General features: G+C 44.9%; 1 protein-coding gene across 1 annotated transcript; it reads right to left on the minus strand.

Moving 5' to 3' along the window:
- Window positions 1–3,228: 3,228 nt before the first annotated feature.
- On the minus strand, window positions 3,229–20,038 carry TADA2A (transcriptional adaptor 2A). Its single transcript, XM_089484122.1, has 16 exons — window positions 19,867–20,038; window positions 17,321–17,415; window positions 16,502–16,608; window positions 15,981–16,040; window positions 14,383–14,474; window positions 14,099–14,256; window positions 13,838–13,926; window positions 13,549–13,621; window positions 13,284–13,347; window positions 11,847–11,890; window positions 10,914–11,024; window positions 7,532–7,603; window positions 6,797–6,929; window positions 6,295–6,338; window positions 4,474–4,547; window positions 3,229–3,787 (listed from the first exon to the last, which is right to left on the minus strand). Exons 2-16 carry the CDS (start codon window positions 17,343–17,345, stop codon window positions 3,602–3,604), a joined length of 1,332 nt encoding a protein of 443 aa, XP_089340248.1. The 5' UTR covers window positions 17,346–17,415; window positions 19,867–20,038; the 3' UTR covers window positions 3,229–3,601.
- Between the last annotated feature and the right edge of the window lie 1,361 nt (window positions 20,039–21,399).

A 21,399-nucleotide genomic window follows, 5' to 3' on the forward strand; every position in this document is an offset into this window, starting at 1 on the left:
GCTAGGACGGCTTCCTCAGGAGGTGCTATAATTGGCATCCCACTCATTTTGTCGCCAACCCATGTTTCTACATGTGCAGGAATGTGCCTGGCATCGCCAAAGTGTGCATTTCCTTTTTCTTTCCCTCCCTGGTTGTCTTAGTAACTGAAACAGTTTACTTTCCCCTTGTCCCCATTGGCAGGAAAGCCAGGTGAGCTCAAAGCATGCTCCATGTGATGCGAACGCACAAGGCCCCTGCGCATGTGAGGCTTTGGGGACCGGTGCAAAATTGCGCCCTCCAAAGCATGCCGGGAAAGAGAGATCTCTCTGTCTAATATCAGATCTGATCTCCCTACCAGATATTCTCGACTATAAGTCGGCCCCATGTATAAGTCAAGGGCAGGTTTGGGGGCCAAAATTACAGATTTCGATGTGACCCATGGATAAGTTGAGGGTAAAACTTAGGCCTGATACAGACTGCCAAAATAAAGCTGCTTTGGGTCTCTTTGGAGGTATGCTATTTAAATGACGCATGGGTCCTAAGAGTCCGGAGGTCGCGCCAAAGCCACACTCCATTCCTAAGCACCGGAGTCCAGCTTTTGGTGCAGCTTCTGGATTCTTAGGGTGCATGCATCATTTAAACAGCATACCTCCAAAGAGACCCGAAGCAGCTTTATTTTGGCAGTCCCTTTCAATGTTCATTCTTGGTATGTTTTTAGTTGTATTGGCAGCATGGTGTAGTGGTTTGAGTGTTGGACCACAAGTTTGGAGACCAGGGTTTGAATCCCCATTCGGCTGTGTAAACCCACTGGAGGACCTTGGGCAAGTCACACCTTCTCAGCCTCAGAGGAAGGCAAAAGCAAACCCCCTCTGAACAAATCTTGCCAAGAAAACCCCATGATAGGTTCACCTTAGGGCCGCCATAAATCGGCAATGACTCCAAGGCAGAACAGCAACAGGTGGATAGTGTTTTTTAGATTGTTATCTGCATTGGGTCCCAGTTTTAGGAGAACCGAGGGACGACAAATAAATGCAACAACAACCAAACCGGGAACTGCTTGTACTTTAAGGCAGTCTGTGCCATCCCTTAGTTAAGGGTTTGAGACACTTGCACCAGTTCTACGAAGCATTAGAGTTGCAAAGTGAACCCCACCTTGTCCTGAGGATCAAAGCAAAGGCAGAGAGAAGATGTGGAAACTGGGGAGGACAGGCTTGACAGGTTAGCTGCCATGCACCCCTGGCTGAACCGCTGGCTCCAGACCAAAGACGCCAACCTTACGTAGGGTGCCATGTTGCCGAACCAGTTCGGTTGTGAGTTGAAACAGCAGCGAAAAGGTATCATGTTAATCTGTGCCAGTGGGTGATCCCTGACCAACCCTTTTGTTTTTTCCTTTTGCAGAAAGCAGGAGAGACTCAACACTTACTAATGGGGCAGCTGAAAGTTTTCCAAACCGGGGCTCTGTAGTAAGCAGGTGCGTTGCAAAGGATTCTGTACAGTAGCAGTATTAACATTTTGAATGATCACACACACTTCTCTGAGCGCTTGAGCCATTCACAAACATGCCTCTTTCCTGAGATTGTGGTGAAATACACACCTTGCCTGGAGGAACTGCATTAGCTGCATAGGAATAATAGCCAGTTCTGCCCATCTGTGCTGAGAAGAGTCCATTTTGGTTTCTTGAGATGGGAAACCAATTACACACCTGCGCAGGATTTCACCTTGTTTGACACATCATCATCATTATCATTATGATCATCATCATCATCATCATCCCTTGCCTTTGCCACCCATATTGGCCAGGGAAGGTACTGTTGAAATGAGTTGTTTTACTCGAGGCTCATTGAGATCCATCATCATGACTCTTTATCCAGTTGAAAGCTCATGTCTAACTGACCATCACATCTAGGTTCATGTCCGATGTACTCTTCGCACCTATCACTATACATTTGTATGGACTATATATTTATTCTGTATGGATTAGAGACGATTTGGTAGATCTGGAGTAAACTTTGAAACATGTGTTGGACATTTGATAGGCTTGAGGTCTATCTTCATTCCATGTTGCTCTTCTGTGTAGGATGGACACTCGGAAGGTCTCCAAAGGTAAAGTTGGGTATGGCCTTTTGCAAAACTGAAGTTAGAAATCCTCAGCAGTCTTTCTCAAGGCTTGAACATGTGTGGATGGAGTAGGGACACTGATAAAGCTGCCTTTTGAGGTGCGTAAAATGGAGGTAAAGTGGTCCATTATATCATGTGCCTGATTCCATGGCTTTGAGGAACTCCAAGCAATCTGATCTTTGAGGAACTCCAAGCAATCTGATCTTAAACAAATTGGGTCCAAATGTTCTCTCAAAGCCATGGAAGCTTCAGGGGTTGTTTTTGTTTGATGCAGGCTTGCAAGGAGCTGCTGACATGGCTGTTTGCACAAGATTCATCGCCAGATGACCACACAAGGAAGTGCTTTGCAACTTGGACAAGGTGTGGATGTGCGCATTTACATCTTTTGAGGTCATGTGCCACAAAACACCACCGTAGCTCCTAAGCACCAGCAACCAGCCTTGTAGGAATATGCTATGGGCTCGTAACTTGGTAGCGAGGGTTATAATGATGTTTGCTCCCTTGGCATAAATTAATTTGGCTGCAAAAATTGCCCTTTCCTGACACATCTTGGGCATTGCAATGTGCATCGGTAGTTAGTTGATACAGGGACAAAACAAATATCTTGCTCTCCTCTCGACTTGCATTTTTTGGTTTGCTCGGTTAGCATGGTACTTCTGGGCTGCAACTCAAAAGTGTAAAAATAACTAGCGCAGTATGAAATATCACAAGGCGTTATTTATAGAGACCAGACACAAAAGCAACACACCAGACGAAAGCCTGAATAAACAGGATTAATGTTGGCTGCTTCTATTAGAGGACAGGCATATTCCTTTCAGCCCTCCCACCTGTTTTAAACTTTGTGTTTGTCATCCTTGCTTCTCTGGGAAGGAATACGTTCCTTGAGTCCTCAGCTCTTAACTTAAAAGACACTTGGGAACCAGAGGATGAATAGCTCTATTCTGCTCCAAACGTTTTTCTAAATTGACATTCTCTCCCTGGTCTCTCTTGAATGGTGCCGTTTTCGAATGGCGTAACTGGAACACGTGACGCCGTTTTGAGTGCCTTCGGCACGTGCCGAACCTCTCAAAACACACAGGTTCTAATACGGGGGGGGGGGGGGGGGAATGCAAATGGAAAGGAGAGAAACGTTTTTTCCTGCCGCTTCTCCCACATAGACGCTTAGCGCGAAATGTTTAGAGAGCGCTGGTTTTGGACGCCTGCCACTTGGGGCACCAAAGCAAAAAACCCTCCTCGGTTCCTTTCTTTTAAGGTTAGAAGAGGCACCAGAGACAAAATGCCCACTCAGGTTTTAATAATCGATTACACGTCCCACATATCTCTTTCCCGTCATGCCAACGTTATTATAAAGGAGAACGTTTTTCGGAAGGGGGGAAGATAAAGAAAAGGAAACGGTACGAGGGCCATTTTCCGAGACGACCATTTCAAGTGAAAGTCAAAGTCTTTAGATTCGAAAGGGCGCTGCCCAAGAAGTCCCCGAGGGCCGCCGCCGCCGTTCCTCCGTTACGCTTTGGTGATGTATCCTTCTCGGAGGAGGAAGTCGTAGATCTTTCTGGTTTTGTTCACGTCGATCTTGATCAGGGCGCGCGCCTGGGCCAGCCTTAGGCCTCCTTGCTTCTGGCACTCATTGACCAAAGCCGCCTTGTACTCTAAGTAGGCGCCGGGAACCAGCCGAACAACCTGGCACAACTAGGAGAGAAAGCGGCGTTTTATTTACGCCCCCCGTCATGGGTTCTCTCCCTCCCCGACTTCTTAAGGGACCTAGAAAGTCACCAGACTGCATTTCTGATAAGGGGCACCTTTCAAATTCCTGCAAATATGGGAAAGCCTGCAAGTTCTGCCACCGGAATAAATGCCAAATCCTGCTCCATAGGGTTTGGTTCCAGGAACCTCCATGGATAACAAAATCCGTGGATGCTCAAGTCCCATTAAATACAACGGTGTCCCTTATATAAAATGGCAAAAGCATGCTTGGCTATTTGAAATTGATACTTTTTTATAATAGTATTTTTAAGCCGCGGATGCTTGAATCCATGGATAAAAATCTGTGGACAAGGAGGGCCGACTGTATTCATGTTAGCTCCAAATATATGCCTGGGAGACAGTTTCCAGGTGCTGCTTTGGCAAGCTAGAGATGTAGTATCGCAAGGTGGAGCAATGGCATAAGGTCGGCATCCTCTTAGGCAGTTATGATGTTGCAAGCGAGGCTTATGGCTTCGTAATTTCTTTGCATTCAAATTTACGGTCGTGGCACCGCTGCCACGACTGCAGATACCCCTGAAACCAACCCTTATAGGCAGTGCTACATGGATGGAGTTGGAAACCACTGGCAATGCGTCCACCCGACTTCCATTGATACAAGGAGTTGCATTTACCTCCTTCTCTTTGTCGTTGAGTTTTTCCGTCCCAGGGAGGCCAGTGAGGTTCAATGGTGGGGCGCTTCTCCTGCCTGTGGGGAGACAATAATAGTAATTGTAATACTAATAGTAACAATAATAACTGACATCACATCATCTATCATTGCAGGTCATTCTGAACATCGGCTCTTTTTCTTCTTCCTGCACATGTTGCAATAGTTTAAAAAGGAGGAGCGGTGCAATAATGAAAATGGCATAGATGGCATCCTCAGTCATGTGTGTTGATTCGAGAGAGATACTGAAAAGGTGGAGGGTTAAAGCTGTTCACAAACTATGGCAATGGCTGGAGAGCTGGGATATTTTGAACCGAAGGTCAGTAATATTATACGTAAGTTTCTGTGATCAGAAAGGAGCCCAGAGGGAAGAGGAGCGCTCAGATGTAGATGGAGTCAAAAAATAAAGATTGATCTACTTTTACTTTGATTCTGCGGTGTATCTTTGTATTAGATTGCAAGCTACCCGGCCTTTGGGGCCAAGCAGGCTCCAAATCCAAATCAACATGTTTACTTGGTAGTTAAGCCCCGTGGAGCTCAACAGTATTTAGTCATATATACTAGGAAGTCAGCACCGCCGAGCCGCCTGGTATGTAATTCCTGGCAGATATGCCAAGGAATGCAGCCGGAAGCTGGCAAAGGGGAATCTGCTCAGGAAATCCTTGGCCTAAGTGGGGATTTGAACCCAGCGCATCCAGCTTTGAATGCAGAATGCCGGGTTATGGGTGAACTGGGGCGTGTGCTGTGCATCCGAAACTAAGTATGCCTGACATTCTTCTTAACGTCACCTTTCCACTGAGGCTTGCAGCATTCAACAAGTTACACATCAGAGAGCAGAAATGTGCTGCGTTAGTCACACTTCATTCAGGCCCTGAGAGGTAGTCACTGGAAATGTGCAGCTGAGTAACGGGAAAACAGCCTGGTGAGGCAATGAGCTGTTGGAGAGAAGTGTCGTCGTTGTTGTTTTAAAGCACATCCATGTTCAGCCACATTCCCTTCCACTTCCATCTTGGAGAGAGCAACTAAACAGCATTATTCACTAATGAGTTTGATGCATTCCTCACTTCAGGCCCAGAGATATCTTACAGTTAGCTTACAGTTGCTTATGTGGTATGAAGCAGTATATAAATGAAGTTGCTATTGCTATATCAGAGGTTATATTTTGGGACTGCGTTGGTTTTCTAAAGACAGATACGAGCGTTCTGCACCGTCTCTGTTTGACAAGCATTGCTGTTGTCGTTGTGTGCCTTCAAGTCACTTCTGACTTGGGGCGATCCTAAGGTGAACCTATCATGGGGTTTTCTTGGCACGGTTTGCCCATTGCCTTCTTCTGAGGCAGGTGGTTTAATTCACTGGAAAAGGCACCAATGCTCTTTAGGGTGGAAAGCACTAGGAAACGGGGAAGACTGCACTAAAAAGTGGGTTGATTCAGTCAAGGAAGCCATGGCTGCCCCACTTTTGCAAGACCTGAGCCGGGCGTTTGACAGAGGTTTCATGAGGCCATCATAAGTCAAAGCTGATGATAGTAAATAACATATCATACATCCAACTTTTAGCTCCGACTAGAGTAGGGCTGCTGAACCAACACTTCAGTGTTGCAAACACAGTTCAGCAGACCCACTTCACTTGAGACAGAGATGGATTTAAGCCCAAACCCTTTATTGTAACTCAGGGGAAAAAGTGACCAAAGCATTAATGTTCAGTTTTCTCACTTCTAAGTGCATTAAAAGTGACAGCTGGCATGTGCAAAGCCTGTAACAGCGGCTGAACTCTGAGAAACATTTACCTGAATTGGACGAAACTGGCATGGAGGGACTCAGACCAGAATCACTGCAAATGAAATAAAGATACATATGGATTATATCACAGGCAGCATTAGAAAGGGTTGAGTCAATATCGCCATGCGAAGTGCTGATCACAACTAGCTTCATTCCTCACTGCTAATGGTTCAATATATATATTATTTATACTAATGTACTCCCCTCTATGATCATTTACACCTGGAAAGGTAAACAGCGATACCTGTCGTCTATCCTATAAAGGTGTCAAATGCTTCCCTTCTTTCACGATACTACCTTAGCCCTACTTTTGGGTATTTTTCCCATTGCAATAGTGGCACATCAGATTCAAGGGGTTATATGCATTTCTTCTGTTTTTTGTCACAGATTATGCAGTCCTCAAAACAAAATGCTTATATTGTAGGTTCGCGAGAGAGTGTGGAGGCATGTCAGGTTGAATTGGGCCTTACTGGAAAGCAAGAACCAACCCCAGGGTTACTGCGGACGTACAGATCGGCTTGTCGGCTGAGCCACTGCTGGCAGGCGTTGCTGTCCTGGATGTACTGCAGGACTTCGGAAAGCATGGTGCGCTTCAGCCGCTCCTCCTCGCGCGTTTTCTTGAGCCGGTCGTACGCTCTCGCGCCTGGGCCAACAAAACGCAGGTCAGCGCCAGTGCTTGGCAAGTTGCTTTTACTCCTAGACTTTAGTATATATACAACCACGGCCACCATGGGGGATTCTGGGAGTGCTACTCTGCAGCCACTTTCCAAAGCTGTGGTTAATACTGGTTGCAAGATGATCTTTTAAGCATGTTAATGTTAAAATTGGGGGACAGGAGTGCAATCCCTGCTGGGGCTTATTGGAGATTTCTTTGGCCAATGTTTGCTCCTGAGCACCGTTCCTGTGACCCTTGTGGGCAAATTCAAACCCTTAATGCAAGCTGATCTAAGGGATCTTTTTCCTCCATCAGGAAGCAGGATATGACACTAGACATGTCATAACTGTATCCCTCTCATGACACGCATTATACGGTTCATGAGTAAGCCAGTTCTTTAGTTGAGAAATTGCCATCCTGTGCACTCCTGAAATACCCAGGATTTGAATCTGTTCAAAAGCCCTGTCTCTCCCTTCCCCAATTGCCCCCACAATTTGGTGAACAGGGACTCAATTTGGTTGCAGATGGCTTCTCTAAAGTATCCCGCACCCCAGCGCACCCTTGATCCTATCTTTCCTGCGCATACTCACTGCAGAAGTTGGTGATGCCGGCTGTCCTGTATTCCTGTAGCCTTTTGATTTCCCTCCGCAGTTCAAACTCCACTGGTTTTGACATTGGGATAATGAAGAAAGGTTGTTATTATTTCTCTTCCAAAGCAAGATACAGCTCAAGCAAAGGTTTCCTATTAAAATCCCTTCCTTCAATAACACAAGGGCATTTGCGTCTTACAGTAGTTTAAGGGTAGGCTATTACTTCTGCCTCTGGTACCACACTTTCTGTTAAAGGAGTAATGCTCAGGAACACATCGATTTCATTAACCGAGGTATATGTGTATAAATGTTCCGAAGCATTTTGAACACTTGAAAGCGCCACAGAAATAGTTTTGAACATGAATAGTTAGCATCTATTTTCCACATAGGACATGGTGGTGGGGCAGGGAAGGAGAGGGGCATTAAAGTCATATTATAGAAGGTCATGTTTATAGATGCATGAATGATGCGCTTGCCACATTACTTGAGCTAACTAAAAACCTCTCGTATGTACCTAAGAAGGAAACGTGGAGATTATTAAATCCAGAGCTATGCAGAAACTGCCACTCCCTTTGCCGCGAATCCAGCTGGAATGAAACACGGAAACGGCTCTGATGTTGTTGATAGTGGACTGGGAATCTCATCAAACCGAAAGCAGAAACTGAGCGGAATGACAACTTCAGCTCTTGGAATGCGGACGGGTCAATCAAAGTTGGTTAATTATGCAAATTAGGTAATTAGACGACGGAAGAATGAGGCAGAAGACGAAGCCACATCCAGAGGGACATATCTGTGGCATCTCCAAAACATGACTCAACCTTTATTGGGATCCCCATAAACATCGGTGACGTTCTTTGAACTGAAATTTTTCCATAAGTCCTCCCCAGGGCAGTCTGTTTCAAAATTAATATTTGGCGCACTAAAGATTAAGTATCCATAGGCCTGTTACAGACTGCCAAAATAAAGCTGTTTCGGGTCTCTTTGGAGGTATACTGTTTAAATGATGCATGCATCCTAAGAATCCAGAAGCTGCACCAAAGCTGCCCTCCAGTGCTTAGGAATGGAGTGTGGCTTTGGCGCGACCTCCGGACTCTTAGGACCCATGCGTCATTTAAATACCATACCTCCAAAGAGAACCGAAGCAGCTTTATTTTGGCAATCTGTAACAGGCCACAGACGCCTATTTCCACAAGGACAGGGTTCTCTGAAGTATGTCGTACATCAGTTTGTATCCTATAATCCTTATGTGCTGTTCCTCTAGTACATGGGTCGGCAACCTGCGGCCCGCGGGCCGGATCCGGCCCGCGGAGGCTATTTACCTGACCTGCGGCAGCAGCAGCCGCCGCCAAATGCGGCTTTTTGCCTCTATGGGTGCCGCCATTTTTCTCCCAAAATGGCGGCGAAGTCTCGCGCGACCTTCCTTGAGGTCGCATGAGACTTCGCCGCCATTTTGGGAGAAAAAATGGTGGCGCCCATAGCGGTGAAGTCTCGTGCGACCACAGAAAAGGTTGCGCGAGACTTCACCGCTATGGGCAGCGGGCCTTTAAGAGACCCGCTGCCGCCCCAGGAGTCCCCAAATGGGGCTCCGGAGGAGGCAGCGGGCCTTTAAGAGACCCGCTGCTGCCCCAGGAGTCCCCAAACGGGGCTCCGGAGGAGGCAACAGGCCTTTAAGAGACCCGCTGCCACCCCACGAGTCCCCAAACGGGGCTCCGGAGGAGGCAGCGGGCCTTTAAGGGACCCGCTGCCGCCGCTGGAGTCCCCAAACGGGGCTCCGGAGGAGGCAGCGGGCCTTTAAGGGACCCGCTGCCGCCGCTGGAGTCCCCATACGGGGCTCCGGAGGAGGCAGCGGGCCTTTAAGGGACCCGCTGCCGCCGCTGGCGTCCCCAAACGGGGCTCCGGAGGAGGCAGCGGGCCTTTAAGGGACCCGCTGCCGCCGCTGGAGTCCCCAAACGGGGCTCCGGAGGAGGCAGCGGGCCTTTAAGGGACCCGCTGCCGCCCCAGGAGTCCCCAAACGGGGCTCCGGAGGAGGCAGCGGGCCTTTAAGGGACCCGCTGCCGCCCCTGGAGTCCCCAAACGGGGCTCTGGAGGTGGCAGCGGGCCTTTAGGAGGCCCGCTGCCTTCCCTGGAGTCCTGCAAGAGGCCTCCGGCGACGGCAGGGGGTCTCTGAGGGGCCCACTGCCGTCCCTGGAGTCCTCCAAGAGGCCTCCGGCGGCGGCAGGAGGTCTCTTAGGGGCCCACTGCTGTCCCTGGAGTCCTCCAGTGCTGGCGGCCCCCGCCGGCTTTTTTACCAGCCTCTGACGGGGCTTGGGGCCCCTCAGGGGCCGGCAAAGATCAGGAGGCCTGGCTCCTGGAGGGTGGAAGCTCCGCCTCCGGCACGCGGCCCCGCCCCTCAAGGGTGGAAGCTCCGCCCCCGGCGTGCGGCACCGACCCCGGAGGGTGGAAGCTCCACCCCCGGCCCCCCAGTCGCCTGAGGGAAAGCAACCCGGCCCCCGGCTCAAAAAGGTTGCCTACCCCTGGTCTAGTAAAAAGGCCAGGAGGTTTAGTTACACTTAATCACGTTTGTTACTCACAGCAAAGGACCTGTTAACAACTGTGTTTAAATATGGTGTAACTTCTGCACTCTGTACACCTGAGTTAATCCACAACATCTTGCATCAGGTGTTGTTACTCTTTGTCCCTGTAACAACGGTGTTAAAACCTGTTCATTTTGCTTAGGGACACAGATCCAAAACGGTGAATGTGTAATTTTTGCTTCAGGAAATGAAGGCTTGTGGTATTCCTACTCAAGCTATCTGATACCATTGAAACAATAAATCTATCTCTTTGAATTGGATAGGCTCATGAATCGCACAATGCTATTTAATGGGCAAAATGAAAAGTTTGGATTAGCTCTTCTTCCCTATGTCTGTTCTCTACAGACAAGAACAATGCAACTTTTAGGTAACCATGCGAATAACTTCTCTCTCCAACCTCCTGTCCTAAAAGAAAATGATCAAGGCCCCGCTGTTGGATTATTTTAAAGATGCGGCTGAGAATAAAAAGCTTCCAATAGGCCTTGTTTCCATAGACCAATCTATACCTAGCATGTGTGTATGTCTATGTGTACATAATTTCTGCTTTTCTAACTAAAGCTATAACAAACCGGTCGGTATTTAATACATGAAGTGCTTAAAAAATGCCAGGTAATAGGTTTGTTAACAAAAGGCGCTATCATTTTCTGTCTTTTATTCTTTGCCACAGACAAGGCAGCAACTGGTGGCAAGGTAACCTAGTGGTGTCCTTTCTTAGAGCTTCCATTGAGAGGTGATGTATACATTTCCCCATGGATGGCATGTTTATCTCCCCCCAAAACGTTAAATACGCGAGGCCAGAAGATGCTTACGTGCGTGACTTTCTATGAATTTGTCATGCTCTGTCGGTCCCAGTATCCTCGCAAAGTGCCTCATTGTCTCATAGAGATCTTGAACCTCCTTTGGGTATCTTCTCTCTAGGACTGCAAGACACAGAAAGTTGCTATTTTGGATGGCCAGAGAACAAGGATTCAAGATGACAACATGCGCGCGCAATGATTTCATATGCCGCCTCCTGCCGGATGCGTCCTCGCAACATACTAAGGTCAGACAGACGCTGTCGAAATCCCCCACTATGAACAATTCCTGACTATATCCTTTATGTGGATTCACTGCAAAATGATCTGTTGTCGAATTAACACAAAAGCTCTACAGCAATAGAGCACCTGCGATACCCATGGGACTTGTTGCATGGACTCAGGGGTTACACCTTTTCAGCACTTGGATACTAGGGCTAGAAGGTCTACAAACTCAGATTTTATTCTCAGATGAGGTTTTTTATAGGACTAGGCCAGTTAGTACTGATAAGACTAGGGTAACATGTTGAAGGGGGTATGTAGATAGTGAATCTTTGCTTCAGTACCACAATACTGTGCAATGTATTGTTGTGTGTCTCCAAGTCATTTCCAACTTAGTATACAGCTTTTTTAAAAATGGCTTGATCAGGGGGTTCCTAGACCTATGTCTAGGGACCCCCAGTCTTCAAGTCATTGACCGGGTTCAGTGCCTACCTGAAACCAGTACTGTTGCAGTTTAAAACACACTCAGACCATTAGCATTTAAGCGAGCAATGCTTCAGGTTGCCCTAGGGATCATTTCGCAAGGGGCAAATGATAGTCCAAATGATAGCGAACATTCATTATGGATCGAGCAGCACTGTTTCAGAGTAGCTTTCGCTGGGCAGCGTGGCAGTTACTCACTCTGGAATTATAATATAATATTTTATTAAATGCCGAGTTACTCACTCTGGAATTTTCGGAGATTGATCAGTCCATGGTCTCTGACAATCCTGCAATTCAAATGACAGATCCCAAATTAGCTCTACAAGTATCCCATAAGCAGAAAAGCAGGAAAGCTGCAAAATGCCTTGCTTATAGACTGGGCAAGCAGAGTAGCGCTATATAGCGCTATATACCAAAGAGGACTCACAGCCATGTAAAATATCCAAATTAAATGGAAAAACTAGTACATCAAGGATGGATTTTATAGTCTAACCTTTTCCTTTTTTCACATAACAAAATGTTTCCCGTAATCTGGTACCCCTCAAATGTGCCGGACTCAAATCTCTCATCATATTATGGCCTGTTACAGACTGCCAAAATAAAGCTGCTTCGGGTCTCTTTGGAGGTATGCTGTTTAAGTGATGCATGCATCCTGAGAATCCAGAAGCTGCACCAAAGCTGCACTCCGGTGCTTAGGAATGGAGTGTGGCTTTGGCGCGACCTCCGGACTCTTAGGACCCATGTGTCATTTAAATAGCATACCTCCAAAGAGACCCCAAGCAGCTTTATTTTGGCAGTCTCTAACAGGCCTATGGCTGGTGGTCTTGATGGGAGATGTAGTCCAACAGATCTAGAGGCACCCAATTTGAAAAACCAGCTGGAGTTACAAACCAGTGAGTGTCAAGATTCCTGCTTTCCTACCTCATTTTTGGAAAATCATTTTGGAAGATCAGTAGCGTTACACATCACAAACAATTCCTTTATAAATATTATCTTTTTTATAATGCAAATGAGTATTCCTCAAAGAACCAATTGCATATTCATGTTTGTCAGCACATCATGCATCATTGGAAAGGCTGAAGTGCTCCGTCATTTTCTTGACAGATAAGGAGTTTGGAACATCATGCAGATAGCAAACCTGATTGAAATAGCAAAAGGCAGCACAAGACCACTCTAATCTTTATGCAACATGGTGCAAATGAATTGGTTACACAACACATCTCCTCCTTTTTGGATTTTTGGAGAGTGACACCATCGTAGCTCCTGATTTTTGCAGAGATACTCCATCATAGCTATTGACATTATGTGGGCTGAATATCGGAACTGAATAGCTGTGAGTCACACATCTGTACACCTCACTGTACAAAGCCAGGTACTCTGTTGACTTGTTGTGTTTGTCTCTGTTCCAAGCGCCAATGTTGTCTGATAAAGCAGCCATTCAAACTGCTGCACAATCCCACCCCTTCCATTTTAGTTCACTGCAATCTGTTCCATTTTAACATTCGCTGTTAAAATCTGACTCCATCTGACCTGCCTTTATACATAAACGGAACAGACTCACGAATAACCAACACAACTGCCCTCATTTACATCAGGTTTCATCCTTGGAAATGGCTGTTTCACAAAAACACAGTTCAACAAGGCACACTCAGTTTGGAAGAGAAAGAGTTTGGGGCTCACCTTTTCCTCCGTTGCCTTTCCTTCAGCCTAGAATGATAGATATCTACAACTGCGATCTTCAAAGCTGCGAAAGTTTGGGAAGAACAGAGACCAAAGGGATAAATCCCTCACATTAGGGAATTGACACCAAAGGTATCTCACAAATCCCCACAACAACAACAACAACAGCAACCGGTTCTCACTGCAGCATGCAAAACAACCCCAACTTAGTAACGCGTCGAGGGGAAATAGACATTGTTTTTGACGACGACAAATTCGAACTCACCGTGTAAAAGGTCTGAGTCGTCCTCCACAAAATCTATATCCCTTAAATCCCATTCGGCGTAATTGTCAAACTCCTGTGGAAATTAGATGTTCAAAAACAGGGAAGGGAAGAGGAGGGCTTGTGATGGTCAAGAAGACACAAAATGAAGCAAAAAACCCTATCCATCCTAATCGTCGCCATCATACAAAACATGTTAAAAAACCCTATCCATCCTATTTCATTCCAGTAGAAAAAGCAATAGTGATCCCAGAGAGATGATGATGATGATGATGATGATTACTATTCCTACCTCAATGAAGTCTGCCCTGGCTGGCATGTATCCAGCCATATCCCTGGAGAGCAAGGAATCAAAGGTCGGTCGTGGAGGATCTTCAGAAGCTGGGGGGAAAAGCAACACATATTTGGGGTGTCAAAGGCTTGTGGAGAGCGCATGCCCTGCAGATTTTGCCCTTCGTTCCTTTACTTGAGCGCACCCCTTTGAAGGCCCATTTGTTAGACCCAAAATGAGAGAATGAGATGTTCTGGATCCTACCCTGGGATGGACACTTACAATAAAACGGGATGGCCGTGTCGGCATGGTGGTTCTCTTCCGCCTGCTTCAGGTTCAGCAATGAGGAGGCAAAAAGGGGGTTGTTGATGAAGTGTTTCATGTAATGCTTTTCGCACTCCTCTTTCGTCCTGGTGCTCATCTGGTTGGCTACGTCTTGCCTACAAGAGGGAGAGGAAATGGTAAAGGTTACACAACGGTCTGATTCAGAGAGGGACAGTGTTACTCCATGAAATCTGACATCTCTCCAAACCAATTCCAGCAGCTCCTCAGCCACATCTTCTCACCAGTTTCCAAAGCCACAGTCCATCACGGCTTCTAGGAGGGCCATTTCTTCTTGAGCCGTCCAAGTTGGATCAAGGACGGGGAAGTTGGAGGTCTGAGCGGAAGGAAAGCATTGGACGGCATTAATTTTGGGTGCAACCCAGTGCATGGGTAGGCTGTACTACCGGTGCCCCAATAACTCAGCTTTGCAATTCACAAACAGGGCTCCTTAGCACCTTTGCTACATATATATGTACTTAGCAGCTAAGTACATGTAAAGGCATGTAATGTATGCCATGATAGATGATTCCAACCATGGTTTCTTACATCGAAAAGTACTGTTCTTCCTCTTTGTCCGAATATAACATTTTTACTCTTTCCTTAACCCTGAGAAGTAATGGGTTGCAAGGTATAGTGTGTTTTCCAAACTTTGACACTCTCTGTAACTCTTCTGGAAATACAATGGAGAGAACAATGTTTTAATCTCTTTGCTTCTGCCTTCTACAGTCTAACTAATAGATGGATAGTCTTAATCTAGACTCAAGGAGATAGTCGAAGGCTTTCATGGCCAGCATCCATAGTTTTCTGTGGGGTTTTTGGGCTCTGTGGCCATATTCTAGAAGAGTTTATCCCTAACGTTTCGCCAGCATCTGTGGCTTTGGCCTCTTCAGAGAATGCTGGCATGGAAGAGAGTTGGGTATGTAATAGCTTATGCCAGCATTCTCTGAAGATGCCAACCACAGATGCTGGTGAAACATCAGGAACAAACTCTTCCAGAACATGGCCACAGAGCGTGAAAAACCCACACAAAACTAGGCCCTAAAGGCTAGGGGATGATGTGTTAGAGGAGCCCAGCCATTTCCAATTGGAGAGGCCCAAAATCTGCTTGCCCCTATACTATGCACTATACCTTTTGCAAAACCAGATTTAGTGGATCTGTGTAATAGTCGATAGCGATATCAAACAATCAAATCCATTTGCTTTTTTAAACAGTGGCCAATCTGTATGGCTAAAATTGCTATGTTTAGTATGAGAATGTAACTGCAAGAAGCGCTCTTAATGCACACATAGTTAATGTTGAATTCAGCCGAAGGTGGCTGCTGCGCAAAGCCGTTCCTCTTTCTCCACGGAGCAGGACAAATCCCAAACGATAATGTTTTACAACTCAAGGACTCCCTCCAGAGGACACAAGCCAGATCTCTGATATCTGGGGTTGGGAAATGCAATTGTCCCGTACAACAAGCATGATTTCTGGTTAAGTCTTGTGTACAAGGATAATGACATGACTGTTGTACAAAGGAGTGTCTATGGCCTGTTACAGACTGCCAAAATAAAGCTGCTTGGGGTCTCTTTGGAGGTATGCTGTTTAAATGATGCGTGCATCCTAAGAATCCGGAAGCTGCACCAAAGCTGCCCTCCAGTGCTTAGGAATGGAGTGTGGCTTTGGCGCGACTTCCGGACTCTTAGGACCCAGGCGTCATTTAAACAGCATATCTCCAAAGAGACCCCAAGCAGTTTTATTTTGGCAGTCTGTAACAGGCCAAAGTTTTCTAACAAGGTGTGCATCTTTTAGAGATCAATGACAACAGCCTGGAAAGATAACCGAAAACTGTGCGCTTACCATTATTTCATAGGTGTGATCGCTCTGGTGCTTCTTGTATTCAAATCCTCTTGTGAAACACTGCAAAACAAGGAATTTGACCGCAATTTACTCTCCTTCGCCTTCTTTGCTGTATTGAGATTTGAGGAATCGCAGGTTTTGTACTAACTGAGTAGAGAGAAAAGAACGGAGGGTGCAAAATCCCACCTCCTTTCTTGGGCTTGTATCCCAAATATATTGGGTTTTTGGCTGGGACTTTCCAGACCAACAATCTCCTTTTTATTGCTGTTGTGTAATAAAACTCTTTAAGAGGGAACACATTTAATCGACTTCGATTTTCGGTTCCCGTCGGTCAAGAAACCCCTTCTAGAAGATAGAACAGGATCCTGTTCATTCTTGGTGGGGCAACCTAACAAGGGTTTGGGGCAACTTCATGGGAACCTTGTGCTTCTGGTTATTTGGATGCTTGGTTTACATGCTTCGTGAACACCATCCTCACGCTTGGTTTTTACTTTTCCTATTTGTACAGATATGCGCTTTACCTGCAAACACAGAAAGAACGGAGGCGGTCCGCACTCTGCGCATTTTATGTAGGGCTCCGCAAGGTACGAGGAACAGCCTCGGCATGGCGGCTTGTCGAAAGGGTCGTCTGCGAAGGCAAAAGGTTTGGGGAGGAAAAATAAGCTTATATATAGTAGACTATCAAATATCTATGTCTCCTTTGGGGTCCCATTCTAACATAATACCTTGATTAATACTCTAGTTATCACATATATTTGTGCCTAGTGCTCCAGAAGGTAAACAGAACGGTTTTCTAATACAGATAAATGCATTTGGAGGTGCTTTCAATATCTATCTATCTATCTATCTATCTATCTATCTATCTATCTATCTATCCATCCATCCATCCATCCATCCATCCATGGTTTCACAATACAAAGGAGAATATTCAAACACAGAACGTACTGCTGTGTCTAGATCTTCTTTTTTTGCACGTGGATCAGTGCTTTCCAAAAACTTGACTTCACCTCCCAGAAGCCCCAGCCAGCTTGGCCAATAGTCAGGAATTCTGGGAGATGGAGTCCAAAACATCTGGAGGACCAAAGTTTGAGAATCACTGATGCAGATGGGAACCGTCTCTGTTACTGAGACTAAACCTAGCAGTGTATTTCTGGTCATCCAAGTGGCCAAGAATCGAACTTGGACCTCCTTTACCCCATCTTGAGTACTGTTGCTCCGAACCAAGGGGTTAGAAATATGTGGCCATTTAAATACCGATGGACTGCGATTCCCATCAGCCCCAGTCCTGTCTCAGTTGTGGGATGCTAAATTCAGGATTGTTTCGTTTAAAAACCACTTACTGCTGAAGGAGGCGAGGTGATCCATGGTCTCCTCGGATTTTCCTCCAAGGAGCAATGAAAGGCTTGGAAGATGAAGCCTTTTGGAGTAACTGAACCTGAAAAAAGGAATAGAGGATCTTGCAAGATATTGGAAAGAATCGTAAATGTTATTTGAAATGACAGCTTGTAGTTAGAAGGAAAGATTCCTGCAGCTGAAGTTACAAGTCTTTGTAAGGAAGAAAAAGGATATAGGATTATACATACATATATATTATGTGTAATATGTATTTTAATACACACACACACACACATATATGAGAGGGCTTTGGTGATATTTAACAGGAAGGGCAGATATTGCATATACGTAAGGCCAGAATCCTCCATCATGGCGTACGTTACGCAACTTTACCCTTTGCTATTAGTGCGTTGTGAAGCTGTGTAACGGGACGCAAACAATGCACAGACAGATCTTGTAGCACCTTTGAGACTAACTGAAAGAAAGAAAGAAGTTGGCTTTATGAGGTTTCCTAGATTAAAGTCTACTCCCTCAGCTGCATTTGCTGCCAGCTTCTTTCTTTTAATCTCAAAGGCCCTACAAGGCCTAATCCTAATTCCTGGAGACCTAAATCCCGTTACGGAGATGCACGTCCCCAACACGATCCCAGCCAACATCTCTAGGGAAATCACTAGCATGAAAACTTGTCTTTTAGTTGCACGAAGTATAAAAACGGAAGCAACCTTGCACATTTTGTATTGTGTTGCATTGACCTATATGGTTAACGTATTTGCCATATGTAGGTTCTAGTGTTTGGTGGTTTTTGGAATTATATGGGATTTATCGTCCCCTTCTTTTTTTAGTCTCTCAATTGTTTGTATCTTGAACTGGAAGTTTGTTGACAGCTCTGTTGTGGTATGCTTTCATATCGGTCCAAAACGCACTGCAGAAATAATAATAATAATAATAATAATAATAATAATAATAATACATTTTATTTATATTTTCCGCCTCTCCCTTCAGATCGAGGCGGGATTACAACAAAACGCAAAACCAACAATACAAAACAAGATGTTATCTAAAAATGCAGTCAATAAAACGAACAGCATTACTGTAATAACCCAGTTTGAGACCGCTTTAACTGCCCTGGCTCAGTGCTAGGGAATCCTGGGAGCTGTAGTTTATTGTGTCACCAGAGCTCTCAGGCTCAATGTCTCACAAAACTACAGGCCCCATAATTCCTCTGTATACCGATTGCAGAATGTATTTTTTATTCTGAAGTATTTTGGGGTGTTATTACATTTATCTGTGGCCTAAAAACACACTGCAGAAATAAAATCATTTGGAGAAGACCTGGCTTGATGCTAGGGAATCCTGGGAACTGTAGTTTTGTTAGACCCTTAGCCTTCTCTGTCAGAGAGAGCTCTGGTGCCACAATAAACTACATTTCCCATGATTCCCTAGCAGTTGAAGCGGTCTCAAAGTGGATTATTTCTGCAGTCTGTTTTGGACCTTTTGATGCTTTATCTGATAACACTGTTCCCAGAATTCCATAGCACTGAGCCATGGCTGTTAAAAGTGGCGTCAACCTGCTTTATTTTGGCAGTCATTAAAGCAGCATCAGGCTGTATTAACTCTAATGTAGGTGCCACAAAGCACCACAGAAATAACCCGCTTTGATACCGCTTTAACTGCCCTGGAGCAATGCTAGGGGATCCTGGGATTTGTAATTTTGTGAGACATTGAGCATTCTCTGCCAGAGAGAGCTCTGGTGCCACAATAAACTACATTTCCCATGATTCCCTAGCAGTTGAAGCGGTCTCAAAGTGGATTATTTCTGCAGTCTGTTTTGGATTTTAGGCCTGTATCAGGCATTTTTCTTCTACCCCTTTGTGTTTTTAAAAGGTTTTCTTATTCAGGTGTGTGTGTGGTGTCAAAATTCACTTGGTATTAAAAGAGGCCTCCACAAAAACTGGTGCCAGAATAAACATTTTATTTAAAAATAAAAGGATAATAATAATAATAATAATAATCCCAAAAGCAAACAGAAAAAAGGGGGGGAATTGCCTCAGAGTGAGGCAAAAGCGCCTTTCTTTCCTCTTCCCTCCCCTTCCCTATTTCTGCATCATCATCAACCATCATTTTCTTTCCCTCAGCATTCTACGTCATAGCCCCGCCCACCCAAAGCCCCGCCCCTTCACGCTTTATCCAATGAGCGAGGAGGACACGTTATCAAGCGCGTACTCGCGCGGGCCTCCAACTCCACCCACCCTCCGCCCAGAATGCATGTGCGCTTGCGCACACTCATCAAATCACTCCTAACTCCTATTCCTCTCCCAACCGTCACTCTTTCTACGTCACAGCCCCGCCTACCCGCGCGACCAATGGCCCGCCCCATTCACGTTTTATCCAATCAGCGAGAAGTCCACCAGCGTCACCAATCCTGGCTCCTCCTCTCTCCCTCCCCCTCCCACACTTTTTTTTTGCTTTGGAACTTCATCGTGTCTCCTTTCTTCCTCTTTGTCTTGGTCCCTCCGCCATCTCTCCTCTCCCTTTTTTTTTTTAACCTTACCTTTTCCCTCCTTTAAAGCCAATCGGAGCTTTCTTGCGCGTGGCCTACTTTTTGCCGGTCCCTTTTTTTTTGCCGGGAGAACAGCCCCTCCCTTTTTTCCTTTTTAGTGCCTTTCCGCCGCTGCCGCGCCTGCGGTCTCGCGCTCTATCCCGAAGCGTGTGCTGCGGCCCAGGCGGAGGGTTTTCTAGCGTTGAGGCTGCGCGGGGGCGCGCCTTGTCTCGTGCGCGCGCACGCAAATCTTTGCTATTTAAGCTTCCCGCCTTTTTCCCCCTTCAATGTCAATATGTGACAGAAAAAGCGTGTGTGAGGAAAAAGTCATTTGAAACCACACTCTTTAACAATATACAGTAGTCGATACACAAACACACGCACACACACACACAACATATAATAAATAAATAAATAAATAAAATAATACAAATAATACTTTTTATTTTATTTCAGTTTATTTAATTTCTTGTTTGCAATGGTCCCGGCAATAAACTTATCACTAATTTTAATTTATTTTTTATATCTTTATTTCTTTTTTAATTATAAATTCTTATTACCATTCAAAAACATAAATTTCATAATTACATTACATTGTAATTATTATTGTTATTTACTCTGACAAAACAGTCTGATGACCATATTATTATTATTATTATTTACATTAATTCATAATAATAATATGGTCATCAGACTGTTCTGTTTTGTCAGAGAGTAAATAATAATAAGTAATAAAAATATGGTCAGTTTATGAAAGGGGCAAAAATAAAAAGTTTTATGTGGAGTGGTTCCAATATTTTATTAAGAATGCCACATAATATTAAACTGATCAATAATAATAATAATAATAATAATATGGTCAGTGTATGAAAGGGGAAAAAATAAAAGTCTTATGTGGAGAGATTCTAATATCTCTTTTATTAAGAAAGCCACAATATTAAACTGATCAATAATAATAATAATAATAATAATAATAATATGGTCAGTGTATGAAAGGGGCAAAAATAAAAGTCTTATGTGGAGAGATTCTAATATCTCTTTTATTAAGAAAGCCACATAATATTAAACTAATCAATAATAATAATAATAATTAGGGCTCCTTCCTTCCTTCCTTCCTTCCTTCCTTTCTCTCTCCTTTCTTTCCTTTTAATCATGTATTATTTTTATCAACTCCTTTAGGTAAAATCTGCTTCCCAGAAATGCACTGCATTCTATGGAACAGAAGTTAATCGTTCCTAAAGCACTGGTTAATATATGGTTAATATATTAATATATCTATAGGTTAATATATGGAAGCAGAAGGCACACATTTCTCCGGTTTTGGGCTTTTTAGTTAGTAGATCACTTTTTCTGGTAGTAAATAAAAAGTGGCATCAGCTTTCTTGAACATAATTCCTTTAGGATTTCCAAAAAAACCCGATTTAATTTGCATCGATCTTAATCCAACATCCAAACCGTTACACCATGTTACCTATATTCAACATTGTACTATTAATTTACAATGGGGTCTAAAAACTCCGGATTGGGTAGGGGTGCTCTCTTTTT

This window comes from Sceloporus occidentalis, unplaced genomic scaffold (genome assembly GCF_023333645.1).
Source record: "Sceloporus occidentalis isolate IW3139 unplaced genomic scaffold, rSceOcc1.0.p SCAF_21, whole genome shotgun sequence".
NCBI lineage: Eukaryota > Metazoa > Chordata > Lepidosauria > Squamata > Phrynosomatidae > Sceloporus > Sceloporus occidentalis.

Bases quoted from the DNA above. Each gene is read 5' to 3' on its own strand.
- TADA2A (XM_089484122.1), bottom strand. From the start codon at position 17,345: ATGGATCACCTCGCCTCCTTCAGCA. The intron at 16,041-16,501 runs GTAAAGCGCATA...CTTGTTTTGCAG, and splicing joins CGTTCTTTCTGTGTTTGCAG to TGTTTCACAAGAGGATTTGA. The intron at 14,257-14,382 runs GTGAGAAGATGT...TCCCTCTTGTAG, and splicing joins GACTGTGGCTTTGGAAACTG to GCAAGACGTAGCCAACCAGA.